This window comes from Tachyglossus aculeatus, chromosome 5, assembly GCF_015852505.1.
Source record: "Tachyglossus aculeatus isolate mTacAcu1 chromosome 5, mTacAcu1.pri, whole genome shotgun sequence".
NCBI lineage: Eukaryota > Metazoa > Chordata > Mammalia > Monotremata > Tachyglossidae > Tachyglossus > Tachyglossus aculeatus.
Window position 1 is genome coordinate 23,202,607 of NC_052070.1, and position 24,942 is coordinate 23,227,548.

The 24,942-nt window shown below is 46.7% G+C and overlaps 1 protein-coding gene across 1 annotated transcript; it reads left to right on the top strand.

Annotated features, from left to right (window-relative positions):
• Positions 1–10,655: 10,655 nt before the first annotated feature.
• MC5R (melanocortin 5 receptor) lies at positions 10,656–11,782 on the top strand. Its single transcript, XM_038747203.1, has one exon. It carries the CDS (start codon positions 10,696–10,698, stop codon positions 11,671–11,673), a length of 978 nt encoding a protein of 325 aa, XP_038603131.1. The 5' UTR covers positions 10,656–10,695; the 3' UTR covers positions 11,674–11,782.
• The last annotated feature ends 13,160 nt before the right edge of the window (positions 11,783–24,942 follow it).

A 24,942-nucleotide genomic window follows, 5' to 3' on the forward strand; every position in this document is an offset into this window, starting at 1 on the left:
GAAGCGCTGTTCTAAGCGCTGGACCTACCTCAGTGCTCTGCATTCATTCATTCATTCAATCGTATTTATTGAGTGCTTACTGGGTGCAGAGCACTGTACTAAGCGCTTGGGAAGTACAAGTTGGCAACATATATTCATTCATTCATTCAATTGTATTTATTGAGCGCTTACTGTGTGCAGAGCACTGTACTAAGCGCTTGGGAAGTACAAGTTGGCAACATATATTCATTCATTCATTCATTCAATTGTATTTATTGAGCGCTTACTTGTACATATCTATTCTATTTATTTTATTTTGTTAGTATGTTTGGTTTTGTTCTCTGTCTCCCCCTTTTTAGACTGTGAGCCCACTGCTGGGTAGGGACTGTCTCTATATGTTGCCAACTTGTACTTCCCAAGCGCTTACTACAGTGCTCTGCACACAGTAAGCGCTCAATAAATACGATTGATTAATTGATTGATTGATTGCAGAACACTGTACTAAGCGCTTGGGAAGTACAAGTTGGCAACATCTAGAAACGGTCCCTACCCAACAACGGGCTCACAGTCTAGAAGGGGGAGACAGACAACAAAACAAAACATGTGGACAGGTGTCAAGTCGTCAGAACAAATAGAATTAAAGCTAACTGCACATTCTTAACAAAATAAATAGAATAGTAAATATGTACAAGTAAAATAAATAGAGTAATAGATCTGTACAAACATATATACAGGTGCTATGGGGAGGGGAAGGAGATAGGATGGGGGGGTTGGGGAGGAGGCGAGGAAAAAGGGGGCTCAGTCTGGGGAATTTGACACCTAGAAAGCACTTAGTGATAAGTATTTTTTAATGGTATTTATTCAGTGCTATGTGCCAGGCACTGTGCTAAGCACTGTGGAAGATTCAAGTTAGATCAGGTTGGACCCAATCCCTGCCCCACGTAGGGCTCACGGTCTTAATCCCCATTTTAAGATGAGGTAACTGAGGCACAGAGAAGCGAAGTGACTTGCCCAGGGTCACACAGCAAACAAGTGGAAGAGCTTCTTTAGTAGCTACTGTCAGGATGATTATCGTTACTTAGACTCCTGTAGACCCTCCATACACAGTGCCGGGGAAGGAATCCCTTCTAATCCCTCCAGTTCATTGAACTGAAGAAAGCAAGATCCTCTGACCTTAGAGAGAGGCCTCTTCTTACTGACTGCACACTCCCATTATGCTTTACCAAAAGGTCTTTTATGCGGAGCTGAAAGCCAAAGGCTGTTTGCGTCCCCGTGAGCACTGTTAATGGCAGTCGGTAACAATTATGTGCCAATTTTACATTTCCCTCTAATTGGTCCTCCCTCTCTATTCAGTATTTCTACCGTTGCACTTGGATTTTTCCAAGAAACACGGAATTATTCCTGTCTGACCTCAGAATGAAGGTCTCGTGGGGTCAGGACTGCGCTGTTGCTTCCTGGGTACGTCGTACCAGCCTCTCAGACAGTGGGGCTCCAAGAAATCATCATCAATCGTATTTATTGAGCGCTTACTGTGTGCAGAGCACTGTACTAAGCGCTTGGTATGTACAAGTTGGCAACATATCATCATCATCATCATCGATCGTATTTATTGAGCGCTTACTGTGTGCAGAGCACTGTACTAAGCGCTTGGGAAGTACAAGTTGGCAACATATAGAGACAGTCCCTACCCAACAGTGGGCTCACAGTCTAAAAGGGGGAGACAGAAATCCTGATCATTCAACCATGTTTACTGAGTGCTGACTGTGGGCAATCAATCAATCAATCAATCAATCGTATTTATTGAGCGCTTACTGTGTGCAGAGCACTGTACTAAGCGCTTGGGAAGTACAAGTTGGCAACATATAGAGACAGTCCCTACCCAACAGTGGGCTCACAGTCTAGAAGGGGGAGACAGAAATCCGGATCATTCAACCATGTTTACTGAGTGCTGACTGTGGGCAATCAATCAATCAATCAATCAATCGTATTTATTGAGCGCTTACTGTGTGCAGAGCACTGTACTAAGCGCTTGGGAAGTACAAGTTGGCAACATATAGAGACAGTCCCTACCCAACAGTGGGCTCACAGTCTAGAAGGGGGAGACAGAAATCCGGATCATTCAACCATGTTTACTGAGTGCTGACTGTGGGCAATCAATCAATCAATCAATCGTATTTATTGAGCGCTTACTGTGTGCAGAGCACTGTACTAAGCGCTTGGGAAGTACAAGCTGGCAACATATAGAGACAGTCCCTACCCAACAGTGGGCTCACAGTCTAAAAGGGGGAGACAGAAATCTGGCTCATTCAACCATGTTTACTGAGTGCTGACTGTGGGCAATCAATCAATCAATCAATTGTATTTATTGAGCGCTTACTGTGTGCAGAGCACTGTACTAAGCGCTTGGGAAGTACAAGCTGGCAACATATAGAGACAGTCCCTACCCAACAGTGGGCTCACAGTCTAAAAGGGGGAGACAGAAATCCTGATCATTCAACCATGTTTACTGAGTGCTGACTGTGGGCAATCAATCAATCAATCAATCGTATTTATTGAGCGCTTACTGTGTGCAGAGCACTGTACTAAGCGCTTGGGAAGTACAAGCTGGCAACATATAGAGACAGTCCCTACCCAACAGTGGGCTCACAGTCTAAAAGGGGGAGACAGAAATCCTGATCATTCAACCATGTTTACTGAGTGCTGACTGTGGGCAATCAATCAATCAATCAATCAATCGTATTTATTGAGCGCTTACTGTGTGCAGAGCACTGTACTAAGTGCTTGGGAAGTACAAGCTGGCAACATATAGAGACAGTCCCTACCCAACAGTGGGCTCACAGGCTAAAAGGGGGAGACAGAAATCCTGATCATTCAACCATGTTTACTGAGTGCTGACTGTGGGCAATCGATCAATCAATCAATCGTATTTATTGAGTGCTTACTGTGTGCAGAGCACTGTACTAAACGGAACCTAGTGCTTGGGAGAGTACTATATAGAAGAGTTGACAGACACGTTCCCTGCCCACCACGAGCTTACAGTGTAGAGGGGGGGACAGGTATTAATATAAATGAATTATTGATATGTACATAAGTGTTGTAGGACTGAGGGAGGGGTGAATAAAGGATGCAAATCCAAGTGCCAAAGTGATGCAGAAGGGAGTGGGAGAAGAGGAAATGAGGGCTTAGTCAGGGAAGTCCTCTTGGAGGAGATGGGCTTTTAAAAAGCTTTGAAGGTGGGGGAGTGACGGTATGTCATATACGAAGAGGCAGGTTATTCCAGGCCAGAGGTAGGATGTGGGCGAGAGGTTGGTGGGAAGATAGACAAGATTGAAGTGGAATGAGTAGGTTAGTATTAGAGGGGTGAAGTGTGCAGTCTGGGATGTATTAGGAAAGCAGCGAGGTAAGGAAGGAGCAGGTTAAGGTGATTGAGTGCTTTAAAGCTGATGGGAAGGAGTTTCTGTTCAATCAATCAATCAATCGTATTTATTGAGCGCTTACTGTGTGCAGAGCACTGGACTAAGCGCTTGGGAAGTACAAGTTGGCAACATATAGAGACAGTCCCTACCCAACAGCGGGCTCACAGTCTAAAAGGGGGAGACAGAGAACAAAACCAAACATACTAACAAAATAAAATAAATAGAATAGATATGTACAAGTAAAATAAATAAATAGAGTTATATGTGCAAACATATATACAGGTGCTGTGGGGAAGGGAAGGAGGTAAGATGGGGGGGATGGAAAAGGGGACGAGGGGGAGAGGAAGGAAGGGGCTCAGTCTGGGAAGGCCTCCTGGAGGAGGTGAGCTCTCAGTAGGGCCTTGAAGGGAGGACGAGAGCTAGCTTGGCGGATGGGCAGAGGGAGGGCAGTCCAGGCCCCGGGGGAGGACGTGGGCCGGGGGTTGATGGCGGGACAGGCGAGAACGAGGTACGGTGAGGAGATTAGTGACATTTAATGTGAGGGTGGAAGGGCAACCACTGGAGGTTCTTGAGGAGTGAGGAAACATGAACTGAATATATATGTTGAATATATGTTTGTACGTATTTACTACTCTTATTTGTACATACTTATTGTATTTATTTTATTCTGTTAATATGTTTTGTTTTGTTGTCTGTCTCCCCCTTCTAAACCGTGAGCCCGCTGTTGGGTAGGGACCGTCTCTAGATGTTGCCAACTTGGACTTCCCAAGCGCTTAGTACAGTGCTCTGCACACAGTAAGCGCTCAATAAATGCGATTGAATGAATGAATGAATGTTTGAACATATTTACTACTCTATTTTATTTGTACATATTTATTCTATTTATTTTATTTTGTTAATTTGTTTTGTTGTCTGTCTCCCCCTTCTAAACCGTGAGCCCGCTGTTGGGTAGGGACCGTCTCTAGATGTTGCCAACTTGGACTTCCCAAGTGCTTAGTCCAGTGCTCTGCACACAGTAAGCGCTCAATAAAGACGATTGAATGAATGAATGAATGTTTGTACGTATTTACTACTCTATTTTATTTGTACATATTTATTCTATTTATTTTATTTTGTGAATATGTTTTGTTTTGTTGTCTGTCTCCCCCTTCTTGACTGTGAGCCCGCTGTTGGGTGGGACCGTCTCTAGATGTTGCCAACTTGGACTTCCCAAGCACTTTGTCCAGTGCTCTGCACACAGTAAGCGCTCAATAGATACGATTGAGTAAATGAATGAATATATGTATATATGTTTGTATGTATTTACTACTCTATTTTATTTGTACATATTTATTCTATTTATTTTATTTTGTGAATATTTTTTGTTTTGTTGTCTGTCTCCCCTTTCTAAACTGTGAGCCCGCTGTTGGGTAGGGACCGTCTCTAGATGTTGCCAACTTGGACTTCCCATTGCTTAGTACAGTGCTCTGCACACAGTAAGCACTCAATAAATACGATTGAGTGAATGAATGAATGTTTTTCTAGAAAAATGATCTGGGCAGCAGAGCGAAGAACATACTGGGATGGGGTGAGACAGGAGGTGGGGAGGTCAGCAGAGAGGTGATGCAGCAATTGAGGCGACATAAGACAAGTGCTTGTATTAACATGGTAACAGTTTGGATGGAGAGGATAGGGTGGATTTTAGCGGTGTTTTGAAGGTTGAACTGATTGGATTTGGTGACAGATGGATAATATGTTGGTTGAATGAAAGAAATGAGTTGAGGATCATGCCCAGTTTTGGGCTTGTGAAACAGGGACGATCGTGATGCTGTCTACCATGAAGGGAAAGTCTAAGGGCGGACAGGATTTGGGTGGGAAGAAAAGGAATTCTGTTTTGGACATGTTAAGTTGGAGGTGTCTGTAGGATATCCAAGTAGAGATGTCCTGAAGACAGAAGGAAATGCATGATGGCAACAAAGGAGAGCCCTCCCCACCTCAGGGCCAAGCACACATTTCCAATGACAGCTGCCTGTCTGCCCCATCCATCTGTCTGTGTTCCATTTGTGGAGGCCAACGAATTAATAATAATAATGATGGCATTTGTTAAATGCTTACAATGTGCTAAGCACTTTTTTAAGTGCTGGGGAGGATACAAGGTGATCAGGTTGTCCCACGGGGGGCTCACAGTCTTAATCCTCATTTTACAGATGAGATAACTGAGGCACCGAGAAGTTAAGTGATTTGCCCAAGGTCACCCAGCTGACAAGTGGCGGAGCTGGGATTTGAACCCATGACCTCTGACTCCAAAGCCCGGGCTCTTTCCTTTGAGCCATGCTGCTTTTCTGTGCACAGTTGGGCTGGGAATTTCCTTGTGGGAGGTAGAGCCCACCTGTCTCTACACCTCTCCACCAGACCCCTCTCCTTCTTCCCCAAACTGTGTCTAACTAGATTATGTGAACATTCCCCTGGTAATGACGCCTTTCTATGTGCCCATCCCTGTGCTAAGATTATCAGACACATATCAACCCTGGTCCTTAGTGCAGTGCTTGGCACATAGTAAGCGCTTAGCACCAAGAATTATCTCTGTAAGCTGGCGATGATCAAATCTGTGCCTTTTGAACAGAGAGTCCATTTCTACTACCATTTATTGAGCGGGGTAGAATTCATTCATTCATTCACTCAATCGTATTTATTGAGCACCTGCTATGTGCAGATCACTGTACTAAGTCGGCAACATATAGAGACGGTCCCTACCCAACAACGGGCTCACAGTCTAGAAGGGGAAGACAGACAACAAAACAAAGCACGTAGACAGGTGTCGAAATCATCAGAATAAATAGAATTATAGCTATATGCACATCATTAATAAAATAAATGAGTAGAAAATATGTAAAAGTAAAATAAATTGAGTAATAAATATGTACAAATATATACAAGTACTGTGGGGAGGGGAAGGAGGTAGGGCGCGGGGATGATGGGGAGGGGAAGAGGGGAGGAAAAAGGGGGCTCAGTCTGGGAGAATATTGTAGACCCCTCCATATAAATAAAGAGAACTAGTGCACCAAGCTGAAGATTGGGTCTCCACATACTTTGTTGAGTAGCCATAATACCCTCGGCTTGGCCCTCTCTGAAGAAAATGCAATCGATCAATCAATGTCAGTTAAATGTGTTGAGCACTTACTGTGTGCAGAGGACTGCACTAAGCTCTTGGGAGAGTACAAAATATCAGAGTTCGTAGGTACGTTCCTTGCCCATAAGGAGCTTATGGTCTAGAGGGGGAGGCAGACATTAAAATAAATGAATTGAGGTTATGTAAATAAGTGCTGTGGGGTTGAGGGTGGGGTGAATATCAAGTGCTAAAAGCTTTACAGATCCAAGTGCATAGGTGACACAGAAAGGGGAGACAGTAGGGATAAAGATGGCTTAGTCAGGGAAGGGCTTTGGGAGGAGAAATGGTTTCAGTAAGGCTTGGAAAGTGGGGAGGGAGTTCCAGGCCAGAGGGAGGACAAGGACAAGAGTTTGGCAGTGAGATAGAAGAGATTAAGGTACAGTGAGTAAGCTTGTGTTAGAGGAATAAAGTGTGCAGACTGTGTTGTAGTAGAAAATCAGTGAGATAAATGAAGTGGGGCAGCGGGGGGCAGAGGGGGTGAGCTGATTGAACTCTTTAAAGATAATAGTAAGGGGTTCCTCTATTTGGATGTGGAGGTGGATGGGCAGCCACTGGAAATGTGAATTGAACTCTTTTTAGAAAACTGATCTGGGCCGCAGAGTGAAGTGTGGACTGGAGTGAGGAAAGATAGGAGGCAGGGAGGTCAGCAAGGAGGCAGATGAAGTAGTCAAGGTGGGATTTGAAAATAATAATAATAATAATAATGATGGTATTTGTTAAGCGCTTACTATGTGCAAAGCACTGTTCTAAGCGCTGGGGAGGCTACAAGGTCATCAGGTTGTCCCATGGGGGGCTCACAGTTTTAATTCCCATTTTACAGATGAGGTAAATGAGGCCCAGAGGAGTTAAGTGACTTGCCCAGAGTCACACAGCTGACAGTTGGCAGAGGTGGGATTTGAACCCATGACCTCTGACTCCAAAGCCCATGCTCTAAGTGCTCGTGGTTCCGGGGAAAGAGCCCAGGCTTTGGAGTCAGAGGTCACGGGTTCAAATCCCGGCTCTACCAATTGTCAGCTGTGTGACCTTGGGCAAGTCACTTCACTTCTCTGGGCCTCAGTTACCTCACCTGTAAAATGGGGATTAAGATTGTGAGCCCCACGTGGGACAACCTGATCACCTTGTATTCCCCCATTCATTCATTCATTCAATCGTATTTATTGAGCACTTACTGTGTGCAGAGCACTGTACTAAGCACTTGGGAAGTACAAGCTGGCAACATATAGAGATGGTCCCTACCCAACAGCGGGTCCCCAGCACTTAGAACAGTGCTTGGCACATAGTAAGCACTTAACAAATACCAGCATTATTATTATTTTTATTATCAGCAGAGTAGGAGTTTGGATGGAGAGGAAAGGGTGGATTTTAATGATGTTGCGAGGGTAGAACCGACCGATTGAATATATGGGTTGAATGAGAGAGATAAGTCATGGATAATGCTGAGGTTGTGGGCTTGTAAAATAGGGAGGATAGTAGTATTGTCCTCAGTGCTCAGGAAAACATAGGGAGGAGAGGATTTGGGTGTGAAGATGAGTTTGATTTTGGACATGTTTAGTTTGAAGTGTTGGTGGGACATCCGGGGAGAAACGAACTGAAGTCAGCAGGAGAAAATGCAAGACTGCAGGGGCGGAGAGAGGTCAAGATCGGAGAAGTAGATTTGGGAATCATTCCTGTAGGGATGTTATTTAAAGCCATGGGAAGCGAATGAGTTCTCCAAGGGAATGGTGTAGATGGAGAATAGAAGGGGACTCAGAACTGAGCCTCGAAGGACTCCCACTGTAAGAGGGAGGGAGGCAGAGGGGGAGCCTGCAAAAGAGACTATGAAGGAGCAATCTGAGAGACAGGAGGAGAACCAGGAGAGGAGGACGCTATCTTCTCTCCCAGGGATTGATTCTCGAAAAATACAGATCCAGGCATGAATCAAAGTGGTTGAGGAGGGGTGTAGGGGTCTTCTGGATGAGCAGCTCCTTGGCTTGGCTTCCTCCAAACAAACAATAGGTGGGAGATGAATATAGACAGAAATCATCCTCAGTAAACTGAGCTTCAGGAGGGAGGTTAAAAGCACTCTGGATCTTTGAAAGCTGGTGGAATTATGACCCCTAGAAATGAGAAGGAGAATTCCAGTGCACAAGGGAGTTTGTGCCCCCCTCCCCCCAAAAAAAAACCTTTGGAAAAGAAGGGTTTCCATATTGCAGACAAATCAACGATTTCTGAATTCTAGCTGTAAAAGAGCTGCAGATTTCTTAGACAGGAACCAAATGTTCGACGAGTGCTTGGCCACTAGATGGTATAGGAAAACCAAGAGAATTCTTGTTGAAACTGTGTGAAAGGGTGTAAATTGGCCCGGGGAAGGCTGCTGGGAGGAGTTGGATGTGGGGGGGGAGGCTGGAGGAGGAGCTTTAACTCTGAGACTATATAAGGACAGCTGTATGATAGGTAAGTAATACTTTGGCAGTTTCTGCTTTTTCGGTTATGAGAGTTTTTCTTCTTCTACGGTGATGGCACTGGGGGATAATCAAGCATCCCCTCTTACCTCGGCAGAGTGGACAGGGAGAGCCGAAACTTCCCCCGGACAGAGGGGAAGGAGTGGTGTCTGAGAGGACAGATAAAAAGCGGAATGGTAAATAGCTTCCAACTGTCTATTAACTTTAAACCGATTGTTTCCGGGGTGAGAATGATTCTGAAGCCTGTCACCTTGAGTTCGGATGGAGGGTGAGGGGTAGCCGCTTGAATAAGGGAGCTTTTTCTCTTGTTGCGATACAGGATGGTCTAGTAGATAACTGTGCTGTTAAGCCGACTGAGAAGGGGCTGTAGTTCATTTTGTGCCTACTACCTGTTGCTGTTCAATAAATGCTCAGTGATACTGCCATAGCAATGCCACCTACATGGAGCCCATAAAATGTACCTGCTTTCTGAGCTTAAGGGGGGAAGAGGGGCTTTCGATTGAAAGTGGCAAGTAAACAATGAGTAGCTGAGGAAATGGCATTTCTTGCTAACGTAACTCGTGTTTAAAATACACTGTTACCTGAAGAGTTGCCCGGTCCAGCAAATTGGTCGGAGCAGAAGCTCATCAGACTCTGGGGAATACAGAAGGTTGGGGAAATCACTTAATGTTTGGTTCAGGTAAAGCTGATCTTGGCTGTTCTTGGCATGTAGAAACATAAACCTTAATGATCCAGTGAGTTGAAACGGTTATCTCACAGCAAAGAAGACTGAGCTTGGAGCCTCGGGCCAGAGGATACAGGGAGAGAATTAATGGGAGACACCTTCTCTCCTGTGAGATTTTTACCATGTATTCCACATTCTCCAGAAGTCTGGGCTGACCGAGGGGCAAGGAAAGAAGCGTGGTCTCAGAGGAAGAACATTTAAAGAGAGGTGAAAAGGAGTGAAGCTGCCAGTGGGTATGGGTTCTTTTTACACCTTTCTCTTGCTAGAGATAATTAATAATGATAATAACAGTAATGGTATTTGTTAAGTGCCTACTATGTGTTAAGCAGCGCTCTAATGCTGAGGTAGATAACAAGCTAATCAGGTTGGACACAGTCCCTGTCCCACATGGGGATCACATTATATAGGTCCCCATTTTACAGATGAGGTAACTGGCATAGAGAAGTGAAGTGACTTGCCGAAGGTCACACGGCAGACAAGTGGCGGAGCCAGGATTATTCATTTATTCATTCAATCACATTTATTGAGCATTTACTGTGTGCAGAGCACTGTACTAAGCACTTGGGAAGTACAAGTTGGCAACATATAGAGACGGTCCCTACCCAACAACGGGCTCACAGTCTAGAAGGGGGAGACGGGCGACGAAACAAAGCACGTGGACAGGTGTCAAGTCGTCAGAATAAATAGAAATAAAGCTAGATGCACATCATTAACAAAATAAATAGAATAGCAAATATGTACAAGTAAAATACATAGAGTAATAAATCTGTACAAACATATATACAGGTGTTGTGGGGAGGCGAAGGAGGTAGGGCGGAGGGGATGGGGAGGAGGAGAGAAGCAACTGATCCTCGGGTTGGCGGGCCTGTGCTCTTGCTTCAGTCACGCTTTCTTATCTTGTTGGCAGGTGTAGCCCTGGATCATGCGTGTGCTGCCCTGGCTTCCAGCAAGCCCCCCGGAGAGAAGACGGGGGACCGGCCTGCCAAGATGAACTCTTCCCTTGGCCCACGCCTCTTGGAATTCAACCGGAGCATCCCAGAGGACAACCTTTCCAGCCCAGTAGCCCCGAGCGGCCAGCCTCTGTGTGAGCAGGTGGGCATCGCGGGAGAAGTGTTCTTGACACTGGGCATCATCAGCCTCCTGGAGAACATCCTGGTCATCTTTGCCATCGTCAAGAACAAAAACTTGCACTCCCCCATGTATTTCTTTGTGGGCAGTTTAGCGGTGGCGGACATGCTTGTGAGCTTGTCCAACGCCTGGGAGACCGTGGCCATTTATTTAATCAGCAATAAGCACCTGGTGATGGACGACGCGTTGGTCCGGCACGTAGACAATGTGTTCGACTCCATGATCTGCATTTCCGTGGTGGCGTCGATGTGCAGCCTGTTGGCCATCGCGGTGGACAGGTACATCACCATCTTCTACGCCCTGCGGTACCACAACATCGTGACGGTGAAACGGACGGGGGTCATCATAGCCTGCATATGGACCTTCTGCACGGGCTGCGGCATCGTCTTCATCCTGTACTACGAGTCCACCTACGTCATCATCTGTCTCATTTCCATGTTTTTCACCATGTTGTTCTTCATGGCCTCCCTGTACATTCACATGTTCCTCTTGGCTCGGACTCACATGAAGCGGATCGCCGCGCTGCCCGGCTCTGGTTCGGTCCGGCAACGGACCAGCATGAAGGGGGCCATCACCCTGACGATGCTGCTGGGCATCTTCATCGTGTGCTGGGCGCCCTTCTTCCTTCACCTCATCCTGATGATCTCCTGCCCTCAGAACATCTACTGCATCTGCTTCATGTCTCACTTCAACATGTACCTCATCCTCATCATGTGCAACTCGGTGATCGACCCCCTGATCTACGCCTTCCGCAGCCAGGAGATGCGGAAGACCTTCAAGGAGATTCTCTGCTGCTACAGCCTCAGACTGAACTGCGGGTTCCCCGGCAAATATTGAGAAACAGATTGTCCTCAGGTTTCCGTCTTGTTGGAACGAGAAAACCCAATGCGCCCTAATGGTCTCTCACCACCCCTGCACATCCAAGGTAGCGATACCTCAGAGGTGACTCGACTACTTGCAGTTTCCAAGTTGGGGGCATAGTCTTCTCCCCTCGCCCTGTCTGTCTGTGAAGATGATCCAAAAAATTAAAAGTATTTTTGTATTCTGTGTTGTGTGTGGCCTGTCTCCCCCTTTGCCCCAACAGGGACGTTTCCAGGATGGGTGCTGGGGAGAATTTGGCTCCAGTCAATCAGTCAACCTAACTCTCATATCTGGTTCTGTCTTCCCAGAAGTTCTGCCTGGTGACTGTCAGAGCTTCCAGGCTCTGGGCTTGGAGGTTTGAGGAACTGGGGGTGGTCCGAAGTGCCTGCTCGTGGAGATTCCCCTCGCTGTCAAATGGAATTTGGTCTTATCCATATCTGACCTCCTGTCGATCCTTGCTACATGTTTTGTGGCTTCCTCGTGATTCATTCGTCTTGTTTAACTGAGACCCAGTTAACGGTTTCCTGCTCACTCACTTTAGGGCATGTTTCCCAGGCCTGAGGGATAAATGATTTGCGTTATGTGGAAGGAAACAAAATCTGGGTTTCATCGTACGCCTCTGGGCACCAGATCCGTGTAGGTAGTTGGGGTGACATCCCACGGCCCCGAAAGAGAAGGGGTCAGAGGGTCATTTGGCTTCCACAGCTGAGCCTGGCACCCCCTCCCTCTCTCTTGGGCCCATGGCCTCTGGTTCTGCCTGCTGCTTCCCCTCCCTAGTGCCCATTTTATAATGCTAGCCCCAGCTGGGCAGCGGCACTAAAATCAGAGATGGTGAGGGGAGGGCGGATCTGGTGCCGGGAGGTAGGTGAATATTCAGAGGGGAGAAGGCATTCCCAGGGAGGGAGGGGAATGAACGACAGTCTTCCCTTCCCCTCACTGATCACTGAGGCAAGCTTCAAGGTGAAACACAAGGATGAGGAGTGAATGGGAGGATGAGGAAGCTTCATAACCTGCTCTTCCCTCCCTTCCCCTTCCTTGATGGTTCCACTCGCTCCCATGCTCCGAATGAAAAGTGGGGCTGCAAAACTGACCTTAACAGATTCCAGGTGCTATCCATGACTAACCAGGCTTACCTTGGAGTCAGCCAACATGTGGAAGCCCAACCAGCCATGCTTGTGTCTCCTGGACCCCGATCTGCAATGGTAAGTTTGGAAACAGGGCTTTAAGCTAGTGTGTCGCTGGCTCTCCCTTTCCTGAGAACCATGACGCAAATATTGCAAATAGGAAAGGGGGTGCCTCGATGAAAGGGATTTTGCTATCTGTTCTCTCCTTCCCTCCTCTTCCCTCCCCATTTCACCTTCCCTCCCTCTCTCCACATCTCTCTCTCTCTCTTGCTCTCTCCATCTTTCCCTCTCTCTCCTCACCTCTCCCAAAGAAGGAAAAGATATAAAAGAAAACACTGGATTCACTGATGTCCAAGTATGGCAGGGTAGGATTCTCTTCATTGTTCGCAAATCAGGAAGGGGCTTGGGTGGGCCAAAATGGAACTCGTTAGATCGGGCCTCCGTTTCCTCCTGAGCTTTCTTGGAGGGCAAAGGTGACTCCAGACACCCTGCTGTTAAGACCCATTTTCTCTTACGTTCAAGTGCTCTACGGGATTGGCACCAGGGTGACGGCATTCAGAGGCAGTCTAGCAGTCTCGGAGACAAGCTTCTTCAGGGGAAGGAGTTGTCTCTTCAAGGTGAGTTGAAATTCACTTGAATTTCACTTCTTCTGAATCTCTGCCTTTGGGACCTTTTTTTTTGGCAAATGCAGTGTAAAAATAAAACCTCTCCTTTTGGTCACTTTGCTAATCTCCCCGACCCAAAAAGGATTTAATTGGGCTGACACCCGGAGGGCAGGGTACCCACAGGACTTCCATACCTTGCGTCCTTGCCCCTGGAAAACATTTACCCAGATACAGCTTCTCCGCTTCCATACTTATACTTTACAAATCCAATTGATGAGAGGATTTGGGCCTTGGGGTGGGGGGCAGGGGGAGTAGGATCTAAGCATATGACTCCTTTAGGGTCTCCCTTTCTATCCCTATCCAAGGCCCACAGTCTGTACCTAGAGGCGGATCTTGGCTCTAGATCTGGAAAGGGATTTTGTTGACCAAATAATTCAATTCACATGGCCCTCACAAAGTCCTCACATCTCTCAGAGGAAAGCTTGTAGGTAGCCCTGGGTGTCATCGTGACTCTAAATCCGTTTATTCCTTTGGGGATTCATGGTGGGGCAGGGAATGTATCTATTTATTGTTACATTTTACTTTCCCAAGCACTTATTACAGTCCTCTGCACACAGTAAGTGCTCAATAAATATGATCGAATGAATGAATGAATGGGATCGGCTGGTGAATTTGCCTTAGGCTGGAAGGAGGGGCCCATTGATGTAACAAACACTGTCTTGGGAGGAAATCCATCTCCATCAGGCACATTTGTTAATTACCTCTTCCAGGGTAATGGCTCAGCAAACCATCAGGCCCCTGTTTTATGGCCCCTTGAGGAACTGTAAAAAAGCCTCCCAATCACAGCATCAGTAATTAAACCAGGCACTTCATTGGTGTGAAGGAACATGTAGAAGGTGGCATTGTGAAAAACTAAATGATTAAATCAGAAAACCAAAATGAAACAATGCAAGCCTTGAGCATGTTACAACATTGTATGTGTCCTATTTTTCCTTATGAGTTTCTGTATGTTAAAACAAGCGCTGTGGTGATGGTTATTGAAGCAGATGATCAGGAAACAAGTTTGCACTGGAGAAGTTATTCAAATGTTCTTTATCTGCGGTTTATTTGATGTTACCTCCTGCATGTCAGCATTTATTGCTACATTTGATGGTGTTTGCTGATTGATCAATGACATTGTGCTACTCTTCCCTGGGTTACTCTCTTTCAGTTTACAATGTCATTTTCTGGTCCAGTTCTACAGAAATAAAGTACTTACCTCTGAACCAGTCTCTCTGTTTCTCTTCCCAGAGCCGTGTCCTCTCCTTTCCCTCTTTCCTGCCCCTGTTCTTTTCTGCGGGGATGTAATAAGAGTAAGAATAATAAGAATAATTGCCGTATTTGTTAAGAGCTTACTATGTTCCAGGCACTGTACTAAGCACTAGGGTAAATACAAGTGAACCAGGTTGGACACAGTCCCTGTCCCACATGGGGTGCACAATCTTAACCCCCCTTCTGAAGATGAGGTAATTGAGGCATGGAAAAGTGAAGTGATGTGCCCAAGGTTACACGGCAGACAAGTTGGTGGAACCAGGTTTAGAACCCAGGTCCTTTTGACTCCGAGGCCTGAGCTAGCCACTAGGCCAGAGCAGCGTGGCTCAGTGGAAAGAGCACAGGCTTGGGAGTCGGAGGTCATGGGTTCTAATCCCGCCTCTGCCACTTGTCTGCTGTGTGACTTTGGGCAAGCCACTTAACTTCTCTGTGCCTCAGTTCCCTCATCTGTAAAATGGGGATTAAGACTGTGAGCCCCAGGTGGGACAGCCTGATTACCATGTATCTCCCCCAGCGCTTAGAACAGTGCTTGCCACATAGTAAGTGCTTGACAAATACCATCATTATTAGGCCATGCTGCTTCTCTTACAGTCTAGCGGGAGAGTACTCATTCATTCTTTCGTTCAATCGTATTTATTGAGCGCTTACTGTGTGCAGAGCACTGTACTAAGCGTTTGGGAAGTACAAGTTGGCAACATATAGAGACGGTCCCTACCCAACAACAGACTCACAGTCTAGAATACATGCAGTGGAGAGTTTAAATGACTTATTCATTCAATCATATTTATTGAGCGCTTACTGTGTGCAGAGCACTGTACTAAGTGCTTGGGAAGTACAAGTTGGCAATATATAGAGACGGTCCCTACCCAACAATGGACTCACAGTCTGGAATACATGCAGTGGAGAGTTTAAATGACTTATTCCCCAGCACTTAGAACAGTGCTTTGCACATAGTAAGTGCTTAATAAATGCCATCATTATTATTATTATCATTATTCATTTAATCATATTTGTTGAGCACTTACTGTGTGCAGAGCACTGTACTAAGCGCTTGGGAAGTTCAAGCTGGCATCATAACTTAGGCAACAATCATGAGTCCAGTGCACAGGGAACTGGAGAAACCAAGCCTCTGGGAGAGTCCCTATTCAGTGGAAAATGGAGGTCCAGGGAGCTGCTGGAGAGGCAGACAGGGAGAGGAACTATCTGATCTTCCCTTACTGCCTTGCTTTCAGCAGCCTGTTCTGAAAATTTCTGGTGAATGAAGCCTTTGGACCAATTGGTTCCCAGCCGCCTAAAGGGGATGGGACACATTTTCTGCCCTGAAGATCAGACTTCCACCTCTCCAGAGCAGGAGCAGTGATGCTGAGAGATAAGAAGGTTGGGGCTTCACCTCACTGACTCGTGTGACTCTCCCTCCTGCTCTCATCCCTCCATTGCAGAGAGAAAGAGCCCTGATCCGAACAGATCAGCATTGCCTGATTTCTGGCTTAAGGGTCCCTTCCTCTCTCCTCCTCCTCTGAGCAAGAGGGAGAGCAAGTACTGAATCCCCATTTTACACCTGGGGTAACTGAAGCACGGAGAAGTAAAGCGACTTGCCCATGGTCACAGAGCAGACCAGTGACGGAGCCTAGATTAGAACCAGGCCCTCCAACTCCAAGGCCGGTGCTCTTTCCACGGGAAGCAGCGTGGCTCAGTGGAAAAAGCCCGGGCTTTGGAGTCAGAGGTCATGGGTTCAAATCCCGGCTCTGTCACTTGTCAGCTGTGTAACTTTGGAGAAGTCACTTAACTTCTCTGGGGCCCAGTTACCTCATCTGTCAAATGGGGATGAAGACTGTGAGCCCCTCCGTGGGACAAGCTGATCACCTTGTAACTTCCCCAGCGCTTCGAACAGTGCTTTCCACATAGTAAGCGCTTAATAAATGCCATCATTATTATTATTATTTCCATTAGGCCACACTGCTTCCCACTGCCGGTTAGAAGTTGCAACCCCACCTAGCAATTCCACCATTCCCTCTTGCCATCCCCCAGGCCCCTCCATACTCATCTCAGAAGCTTTCGTTAGCTCTCTGGGGCTTGAAATAGCTTGCACTGCTGGTTTGAGTGAGCTGGGCTATTTTTAGCTAGATGACCAGGGGATGGAACTGTCTTAGGCCAGGATCCAGCAGAAATGGAACTGGGGGAAAGCTGGTGAGGCCAGAAAAGCAGACTTTCATTAGGAGAGGGAGGTGATTCCAGGGCCCGGGAGTGCAGGGTCAGAAGCTGGAGGGCGGGGGAGGGTCCCCAGGGGACATTTGAGGTCAATGATGATGTCCAATTAATAATAATAATAATAATGATGGCATTTGTTAAGCGCTTACTATGTGCAAAGCACTGTTCTAAATGCTAAGGGGGTACAAGGTGATCAGGTTGTCCCACGTGGGGCTCACAGTCTTAATCCCCATTTTACAGATGATGCAACTGAGGATCAGAGAAGTTAACTGATTTGCCCAAGGTCACACAGCAGACATGTGGAGGAGCCGGGATTAGAACCCATGACCTCTGACTCCCAATCCCATGTTCTTGCCGCTGAGCCATGCTGCTTTTCATGATTCTCGATTACATCAACTGAGAAGCCAGGGATGTGGAAATCGAGCGAAAAGCAGAACCACGATCCACACGCGCATCTATATCAGTGCTGGAACCCTAAAAAATGAACTAGGGGAAGCAGAATGCTTAGGGACAAGTCAAGATCTTAACATGTTGGAGCTCTCAGACACTCAGCAAAGGGAAATAAAGCGATAGGACCCACCAGTCAATCGTATTTATTGAGTGTTTACTATGTGCAGAGCACTGTACTAAGAACACTGTGCTAAGTGCTTGGGAGAGTACAATATAACAGTATAGAGACACATTCCCTGTCCACAACACTGCCAGGCTGGGAGCTCTGCAGGATGGGGGCCCAGTTTATGAGGGACAATATGAGCAGAAGCCACTGTGACCTGGGAGACAGAGGTCTTGGGTTCTAATCTTGGCTCCGCCACTGGCCTGCTGTGTGATCTTGGGCAAGTCACTTCATTTCTCCATGCCTCCCTTTCCTCATCTGTAAAATGGGGATTTAATACCTTTTCTCCCTCCACTTGAGTCTGGCAGTCCCATGTGGGACAGGGACTTTATCTGGCCAGATTGATCTTGTTTTTACCCCAATGCTTAATAGTAATTGCTTAACAAATACCACAATCATTATTAGAAATCTCAGTGGAGGAGAGGAGACCCCAGGAATCCTTTGGGAAAGAAATCCCAAAATAAATTAAAAACCTGTAGCAGGATTGTTCTTTGTCCAGAAACGCTCTGGGCATGTTACTCCCCTCCTCAAAAATCTCCAGTGGCTACCAATCAATCTGCGCATCAGGCAGAAACTCCTCACCCTGGGCTTCAAGGCTGTCCATCACCTCGCCCCCTCCTACCTCACCTCCCTTCTCTCCTTTTACAGCCCACCCCGTACCCTCTGCTCCTCTGCCGATAATCTCCTCACCATACCTCGTTCTCGCCTGTCCCGCCATTGACCCCTGGCCCACGTCCTCCCTCGGGCCTGGAATGCCCTCCCTCTGCCCATCCGCCAAGCTAGCTCTCTTCCTCCCTTCAAGGCCCTACTGAGAGCTCACCTCCTCCAGGAGGCCTTCCCACACTGAGCCCCCTCCTTCCTCTCCCCCTCCTCTCCCTCTCCATCCCCCCCCAACTTACCTCCTTCCCCTCCCCACAGCACCTGTATATATGTATGTATGTTTGTATGTATTTATTACTCTATTTATTTATTTATTTTATTTGTACATATTTATTCTGTTTATTTTATTTTGTTAATACCTTTTGTTTGGTTCTCTGTCTCCCCGTTCTAGACTGTGAGCCCACTGTTGGGTAGGGACTGTCTCTATATGTTGCCAGCTTGTACTTCCCAAGCACTTAGTACAGTGCTCTGCACACAGTAAGCGCTCAATAAATATGATTGAATGAATGAATGAATGGTCTGCCGTGTGACCTTGGGCAAGTCACTTCTCTTCTCTGTACCTCAGTTACCTCATCTATAAAATGGGGATTGAGACTGTGAGCCCCTCATGGGAGAAAGACTGTGTCCAGCTTTATTTGCTGTATCCACCCCAGCACTTAGTAAGCACTGGCACATAGTAAGTCCTTAACAGTTACCATCATTATTATTATTACTACTACTACTAGTAATAATAATGGTATTTGTTAAGCGCTTACTATATGCAAAGCAATGTTCTAAGTGCTGGGGGGATACAAGGTGATCAGGTTGTCCCATGTGGGGCTCACAGTCTTAATCCCCATTTTACAGATGAGGGAACTGAAGCATAGAGAAGTTAAGTGGCTTGCCCAAGGTCACACAGCTGACAAGTGGCGGAGCAGTGATTCGAACCCATGACCTCTGACTTCCAAGCCCGGGCTCTTTCCAGTGAACCATGCTGCTTACTACCATAGCATTGCCCATTGCTGGGTAGGGCTTGTCTCTATTTGTTGCCTAATCATACTTTCCAAGTGCTTCGTATAGTGCTTTGCACACAGTAAGCGCTCAATGATGATGATGATGATGATAATGGTATTTGTTAAGCGCTTACTATGTGCCAAGCACTGTTCTAAGCGCTGGGGAGGTTACAAGGTGATCAGGTTGTCCCACGGGGAGCTCACAGTCTTAATCCCCATTTTACAAATGAGGGAACTGAGGCCCAGAGAAGTGAAGTGACTTGTTCAAAGTCACACAGCTGACAATTGGCGGAGCCGGGCTTTGAACCCATGACCTCTGACTCCAAAGCCCGGGCTCTTTCCACTGAGCCACGCTGCTTCCGATAATAAATGAATACGATTGATTGAATGAATGAATGAAGTACGTAGTAGTAGTATTTTCTAGGCACCTATTGTGTTCAAAGAGCTGGGTGAACAATGCACAGGTGAAAATTAGAGGTCCCTGGCCCTCAAGGGTGCTCTCAATCTAAGAATAAAGGGGTGGAGTTGGGGGAGGAGTTTGGAAACAAGACTCAGAAAGAAAGGTGAAGCAACAAAGCTGACATAGAAGACAAAACTCAGAGCCCTCCCTCTGGGTCCAGGGGTAAAGGGGCCTGGGTGGGGCTTCACAGTGCTGCTGTCCAGGTGTTTCAGAGACCAGTCACAACCAGAACCTCCCGGTGAGTTAATTTTGTGATGGGATCCTGTGGCTTAACTCCCTGCAGTCCCCTCAGCCCAGCCCTGGATAATAATAATAATAAAATAATAATAATGATGGCATTTGTTAAGCGCTTACTATGTGCAAAGCACTGTTCTAAGCGCTGGGGAGGTAACAAGGTGATCAGGTTGTCCCACAGGGGGCTCACAGTCTCAATTCCCATTTACAGATGAGGTAACTGAGGCCCAGAGAAGTGAAGTGACTTGCCCAAAGTCGCACAGCTGACAATTGGCGGACTCGGGATTTGAACCCATGATCTCTAACTCCAAAGCCCGTGCTCTTTCCAGTGAGCCACGCTGCTTCTCTGGATGACATCATGGATGGGGAAGGGGTGGCAGGCATGCCCGGATGTCTCTGTTCGTCGGTCCATTGGGGTGGGTAAGGATGCTATTTTGTTATTTTTGTTATTTTGTTAGTATATTTGGTTTATTTTGTTAGTATGTTTGGTTTTGTTCTCTGTCTCCCCCCTTTAGACTGTGAGCCCACTGTTGGGTAGGGACTGTCTCTATATGTTGCCAATTTGTACTTCCCAAGCGCTTAGTACAGTGCTCTGCACACAGTAAGCGCTCAATAAATACGATTGATGATGATGATGCTGCTCCTGCGCTTTCTTGGGCCCAGGGGTAATAATAATAATAACTACACGGCGCAGTGTCTCTCCGTCTGGAGATTGGGCAGAATCGGTATGGCTGCCTCAGTTTCCGGCTCAGGCCCAGACTCGCAGCAAGTTAACGGAAGCCTGAGTCCACAGGTGGTGTACTCTACGGTGAGAGGGTGCAACAAACAGTCCAGCACAGTTGTGTCAAATGCAACGTGGTAAGGAGACATGAGGGCTGGCTGAGATTCCTGCGCAGGACCAGCCTAGCAGCCAGAGTAACAGATGCTCAGGCCTCGGGGCCAATGACTCCCCTCCTCCCCCTCTCCATCCCCCCTTCCCTTCCCCACAGCACCCATATATATGTATACATGCTTGTACATATTTATTACTCTATTTTACTTGTACGTATTTATTCTACTTATTTTATTTTGTTAATATGTTTTGTTTTGTTCTCTGTCTCCCCCTTCTAGACTGTGAGCCCACTGTTGGGTAGGGACCATCTCTATATGTTGCCAACTTGTACTTCCCAAGCACTTAGTACAGTGCTCTGCACACAGTAAGTGCTCAATAAATACGACTGAATGAATGAATAATAATACTACACTCGTCCTCCTCAGCCAGCAACTCCCCGTGGAAAAGGCACCAATTCTGTTGTATTTTATTCTCCCGGGTACTTAGTTTGGTATTCTGCATACAGTAAGTGCCCAATAAATACAACTGATATCAATCAATTGAAAAGCTAGAGAAGCAGCGTGGTTCAGTGGAAAGAGCCCGGGCTTTGGAGTCAAAGGTCATGGGTTCAAACTCCAGCTCCGCCAATCGTCAGCTGTGTGACTTTGGACGAGTCACTCAGCTTCTCTAGGCCACAGTTACCTCATCTGTAAAGTGGGGATTAAGACTGTGAGCCCCATGTGGGACAACCTGATCACCTTGTAACCTCCCCAGCGCTTAGAACAGTGCTTTGCACATAGTAAGTGCTTAATAAATGCCATTATTGTTACTATTATTATTATTAAAGTGGGGATTAAGACTGCGAGCCCCACGTGGGACAACCTGATCACCTTGTAACCTCCCCAGCGCTTAGAACAGTGCTTTGCACATAGTGAGCGCTTAATAAATGCCATTATTATTATTATTATTAAAGTGGGGATTAAGACTGCGAGCCCCACGTGGGACAACCTGATCACCTTGTAACCTCTCCAGTGCTTAGAACAGTGCTCTGCACGTAGTAAGTGCTTAATAAATGCCATCATTATTAATAGATTGGAAAGCTGGCCTCGATCGCTTGTCCTACAAACACTTCTCCCATCCCTGTATGGATTCAGCTGTCCATGATCAGCTCAGCTGCTGTGGCCTTTACTCCAGGTAACTGAGGGCATTTAATACCCCATAAGGAAGAGGGCAAGAGGGTGACTCTATTCACAGTGGCTAATCTGCTTCCCCCAAAGCCCACTTCTTGACTGGGCCCCACTCTTGCCTTGCCCACCTGAGACCCCCTTGCTTATGTTGATCTCAGGGCTGGAACTCCCTTTCCCAGCAATTCCACCAAACCCCAGTCCTCCTCACCTGCAAAGCCCTGCTGAAGTCTCACTTTTCTCCAACTCATTATCAGCACCTTAAATCTTATCAACCTTTTAACTCCCTCTCTCATTTGTGTATTTACCTACTTACACCCACCCTCATCACTTGTGTATAAACTTATTCATCCTGATTCCCCTGCTTAAGGATCTTTTTATGTCTCTTCTGTCTCTCCATTAAAGTGTCGGCTCCTGGAAGGCAGAGAAGAGGTCTTGTGCTTTGGTTGTACTTCCCAAGCAGCGTGGCTTAGTGGAAAGAGAACGGGCTTTGGAGTCAGAGTTCATGTGTTCGAATTCCGGCTCCACCCATTGTCAGCTGTGTGACTTTGGGCAAGTCACTTCACTTCTCTGAGCCTCAGTTACCTCATCGGTAAAATGGGGATTAAGATTGTGAGCCCCCCATGGGACAACCTGATCACCTTGTAACCTCCCCAGTGCTTAGAACAGTGCTTTACACATAGTAACACTTAATAAATGCCATCATCATTATTATTATTAAGCATTTATTCATACCTACCCTGAGCACTTTGGTATATATGTTATTCAGTTGCACGTTCAATTATATTCTTTATTTAGAAATATTTTTATGTCTATCCCTCACATTTAGTGTGTGAGCTCTTTGTGGGCTGGGAATGGGTTATTTGTCTATTTTGTCTTTAAGTGCTCAGAACAGCACACTGCACCCAATGGGAGCTCAATAAAGACCATGCCTGCCAGAAGCAGCATGGACTAGTGGCTAGAGCAGGGGCCCAGGAGTCAGAAGGTCATGGGTTCTAAATGTGGCTCCGCCACTGGTCTGCTGTGTGAACTTGGCCAGGTCATTTCACTTCCCTGTGCCTCTGTTACCTCATCTGTAAAATTGGGATTGAGACTATGAGCGCCTCATGGAACAGGAACTATGTCCAACTCAATTTGTATCCACCCCAATGCTTAGTACAGTGCCTGGCACACAGTAAGTGCTTAACCCAGTGCTTAGAACAGTGCTTTGCACATAGTAAGTGCTTAATAAATGCCATCTTTATTATTATTATTAACAAGTACTATTATTATGGTTACATTATCATCTTAGCAGTTCTGAGTTGGGTGGTGGTCAGGGCTCTTGGCTCAAATGATGCTTCAGGACATGGAGAGCTGGCTTCTTTCCCTCAAATGGTGGGACAGAGATAAGTGAGTCTGGGCAGGCAGGGCTGGTACAGGACCAACCTCATTTCCTGGGAAAAGCAGTTTCTCAGCCTATGCCAGTGCCTGCCAATAAGTAATACTCTTCTATTGTCCCTATGCCTATTTAAATGTCTTCCTCCCCTTTAGGCTGAAGCTCCTTGTGGACAGGAATTGTGTCTACCAACTCTGTGGAACTGTACATTCCCAAGCATTTAGTATAGTACTTTGCATGTTCAATAAGTACCATTGATTGAATGTGACCATTCATTAGCCCTCCGCAGCCACCTATCTTGGGTTGACGTTTCTACCCTCCCCCCCCAACCCCCTCTGAATCCCATCTGCAAGCCAAGTCTTTTGGGCGAGGTGGGAAGCTGTTGATGATGATGATGATGGCATTTGTTAAGCGCTTACTATGTGCAAAGCACTGTTGTAAGCACTGGGGAGGATACAAAGTGATCAGGTTAACCCACGTGGGGCTCACAGTCTTAACCCCCATTTTACAGATGAGGTAACTGGGGCACAGAGAAGTTAAGTGACTTGCCCAAAGTCACACGGCTGACAAGTGGCGGAGTGGGATTAGAACCCATGAACTCCAACTCCCAAGCCCATGCTCTTTCCACTGAGCCACGCTGCTTCCCGTAAGCTGGTGAGGCGAGGGTGCCGGGATCAAACAGGATATCAATTAGCTCAGTGACCAAGGATTTTCCCTTTTAGACTGTGAGCCCACTGTTGGGTAGGGACTGTCTCTATATGTTGCCAATTTGTACTTCCCAAGCGCTTAGTACAGTGCTCTGCACATAGTACGCACTCAATAAATGCGATTGATGATGATGATGATGATTTAGGAATCCCTCTGGCTCCCATGTAGATGAAAGGTAATTGGCCCCATTTCCCATTTAAAGAGATGCTGGAGGCCTCGGGGACCTGGCAGGGTCAATCCCCTATGAGGCCACCTCCCCGGGACCCTTGAAGAAGCGCAGGGAGATGGAAGTCTGGTGATCACCTCCCCCAACCCTAGACAAGGGCTCCCAGGCTCAATGTGCAGAGACAAATGCCATGTGGGGCTGTGAAGCGTGAGAAAGAGACCATGAGATCTGGTAAGAGAACAGCCTCCATTTCAGCTAATAATAATTATAATACTTCAGTGTTTACTATGACCGTACCTCACCGTACCTCGTTCTCGCCTATCCCGCCATCGACCCCCGGCCCACATCATCCCCCGGGCCTGGAATGCCCTCCCTCTGCCCATCCGCCAAGCTAGCTCTCTTCCTCCCTTCAAGGCCCTATTGAGAGCTCACCTCCTCCAGGAGGCCTTCCCAGACTGAGCCCCTTCCTTCCTCTCCCCCTCGTCCCCCCTCCATCCCCCCTTCTTACCTCCTTCCCTTCCCCACAGCACCTGTATATATGTATATATGTTTGTACATATTTATTACTCTATTTATTTATTTTACTTGTACATATCTATTCTATTTATTTTATTTTGTTAGCATGTTTGGTTTTGTTCTCTGTCTTCCCCTTTTAGACTGTGAGCCCACTGTTGGGTAGGGACTGTCTCTATATGTTGCCAATTTGTACTCCCCAAGAGCTTAGTACAGTGCTCTGCACATAGTAAGCGCTCAATAAATACGATTGATGATGATGATGATATGAGCCTTTCTAA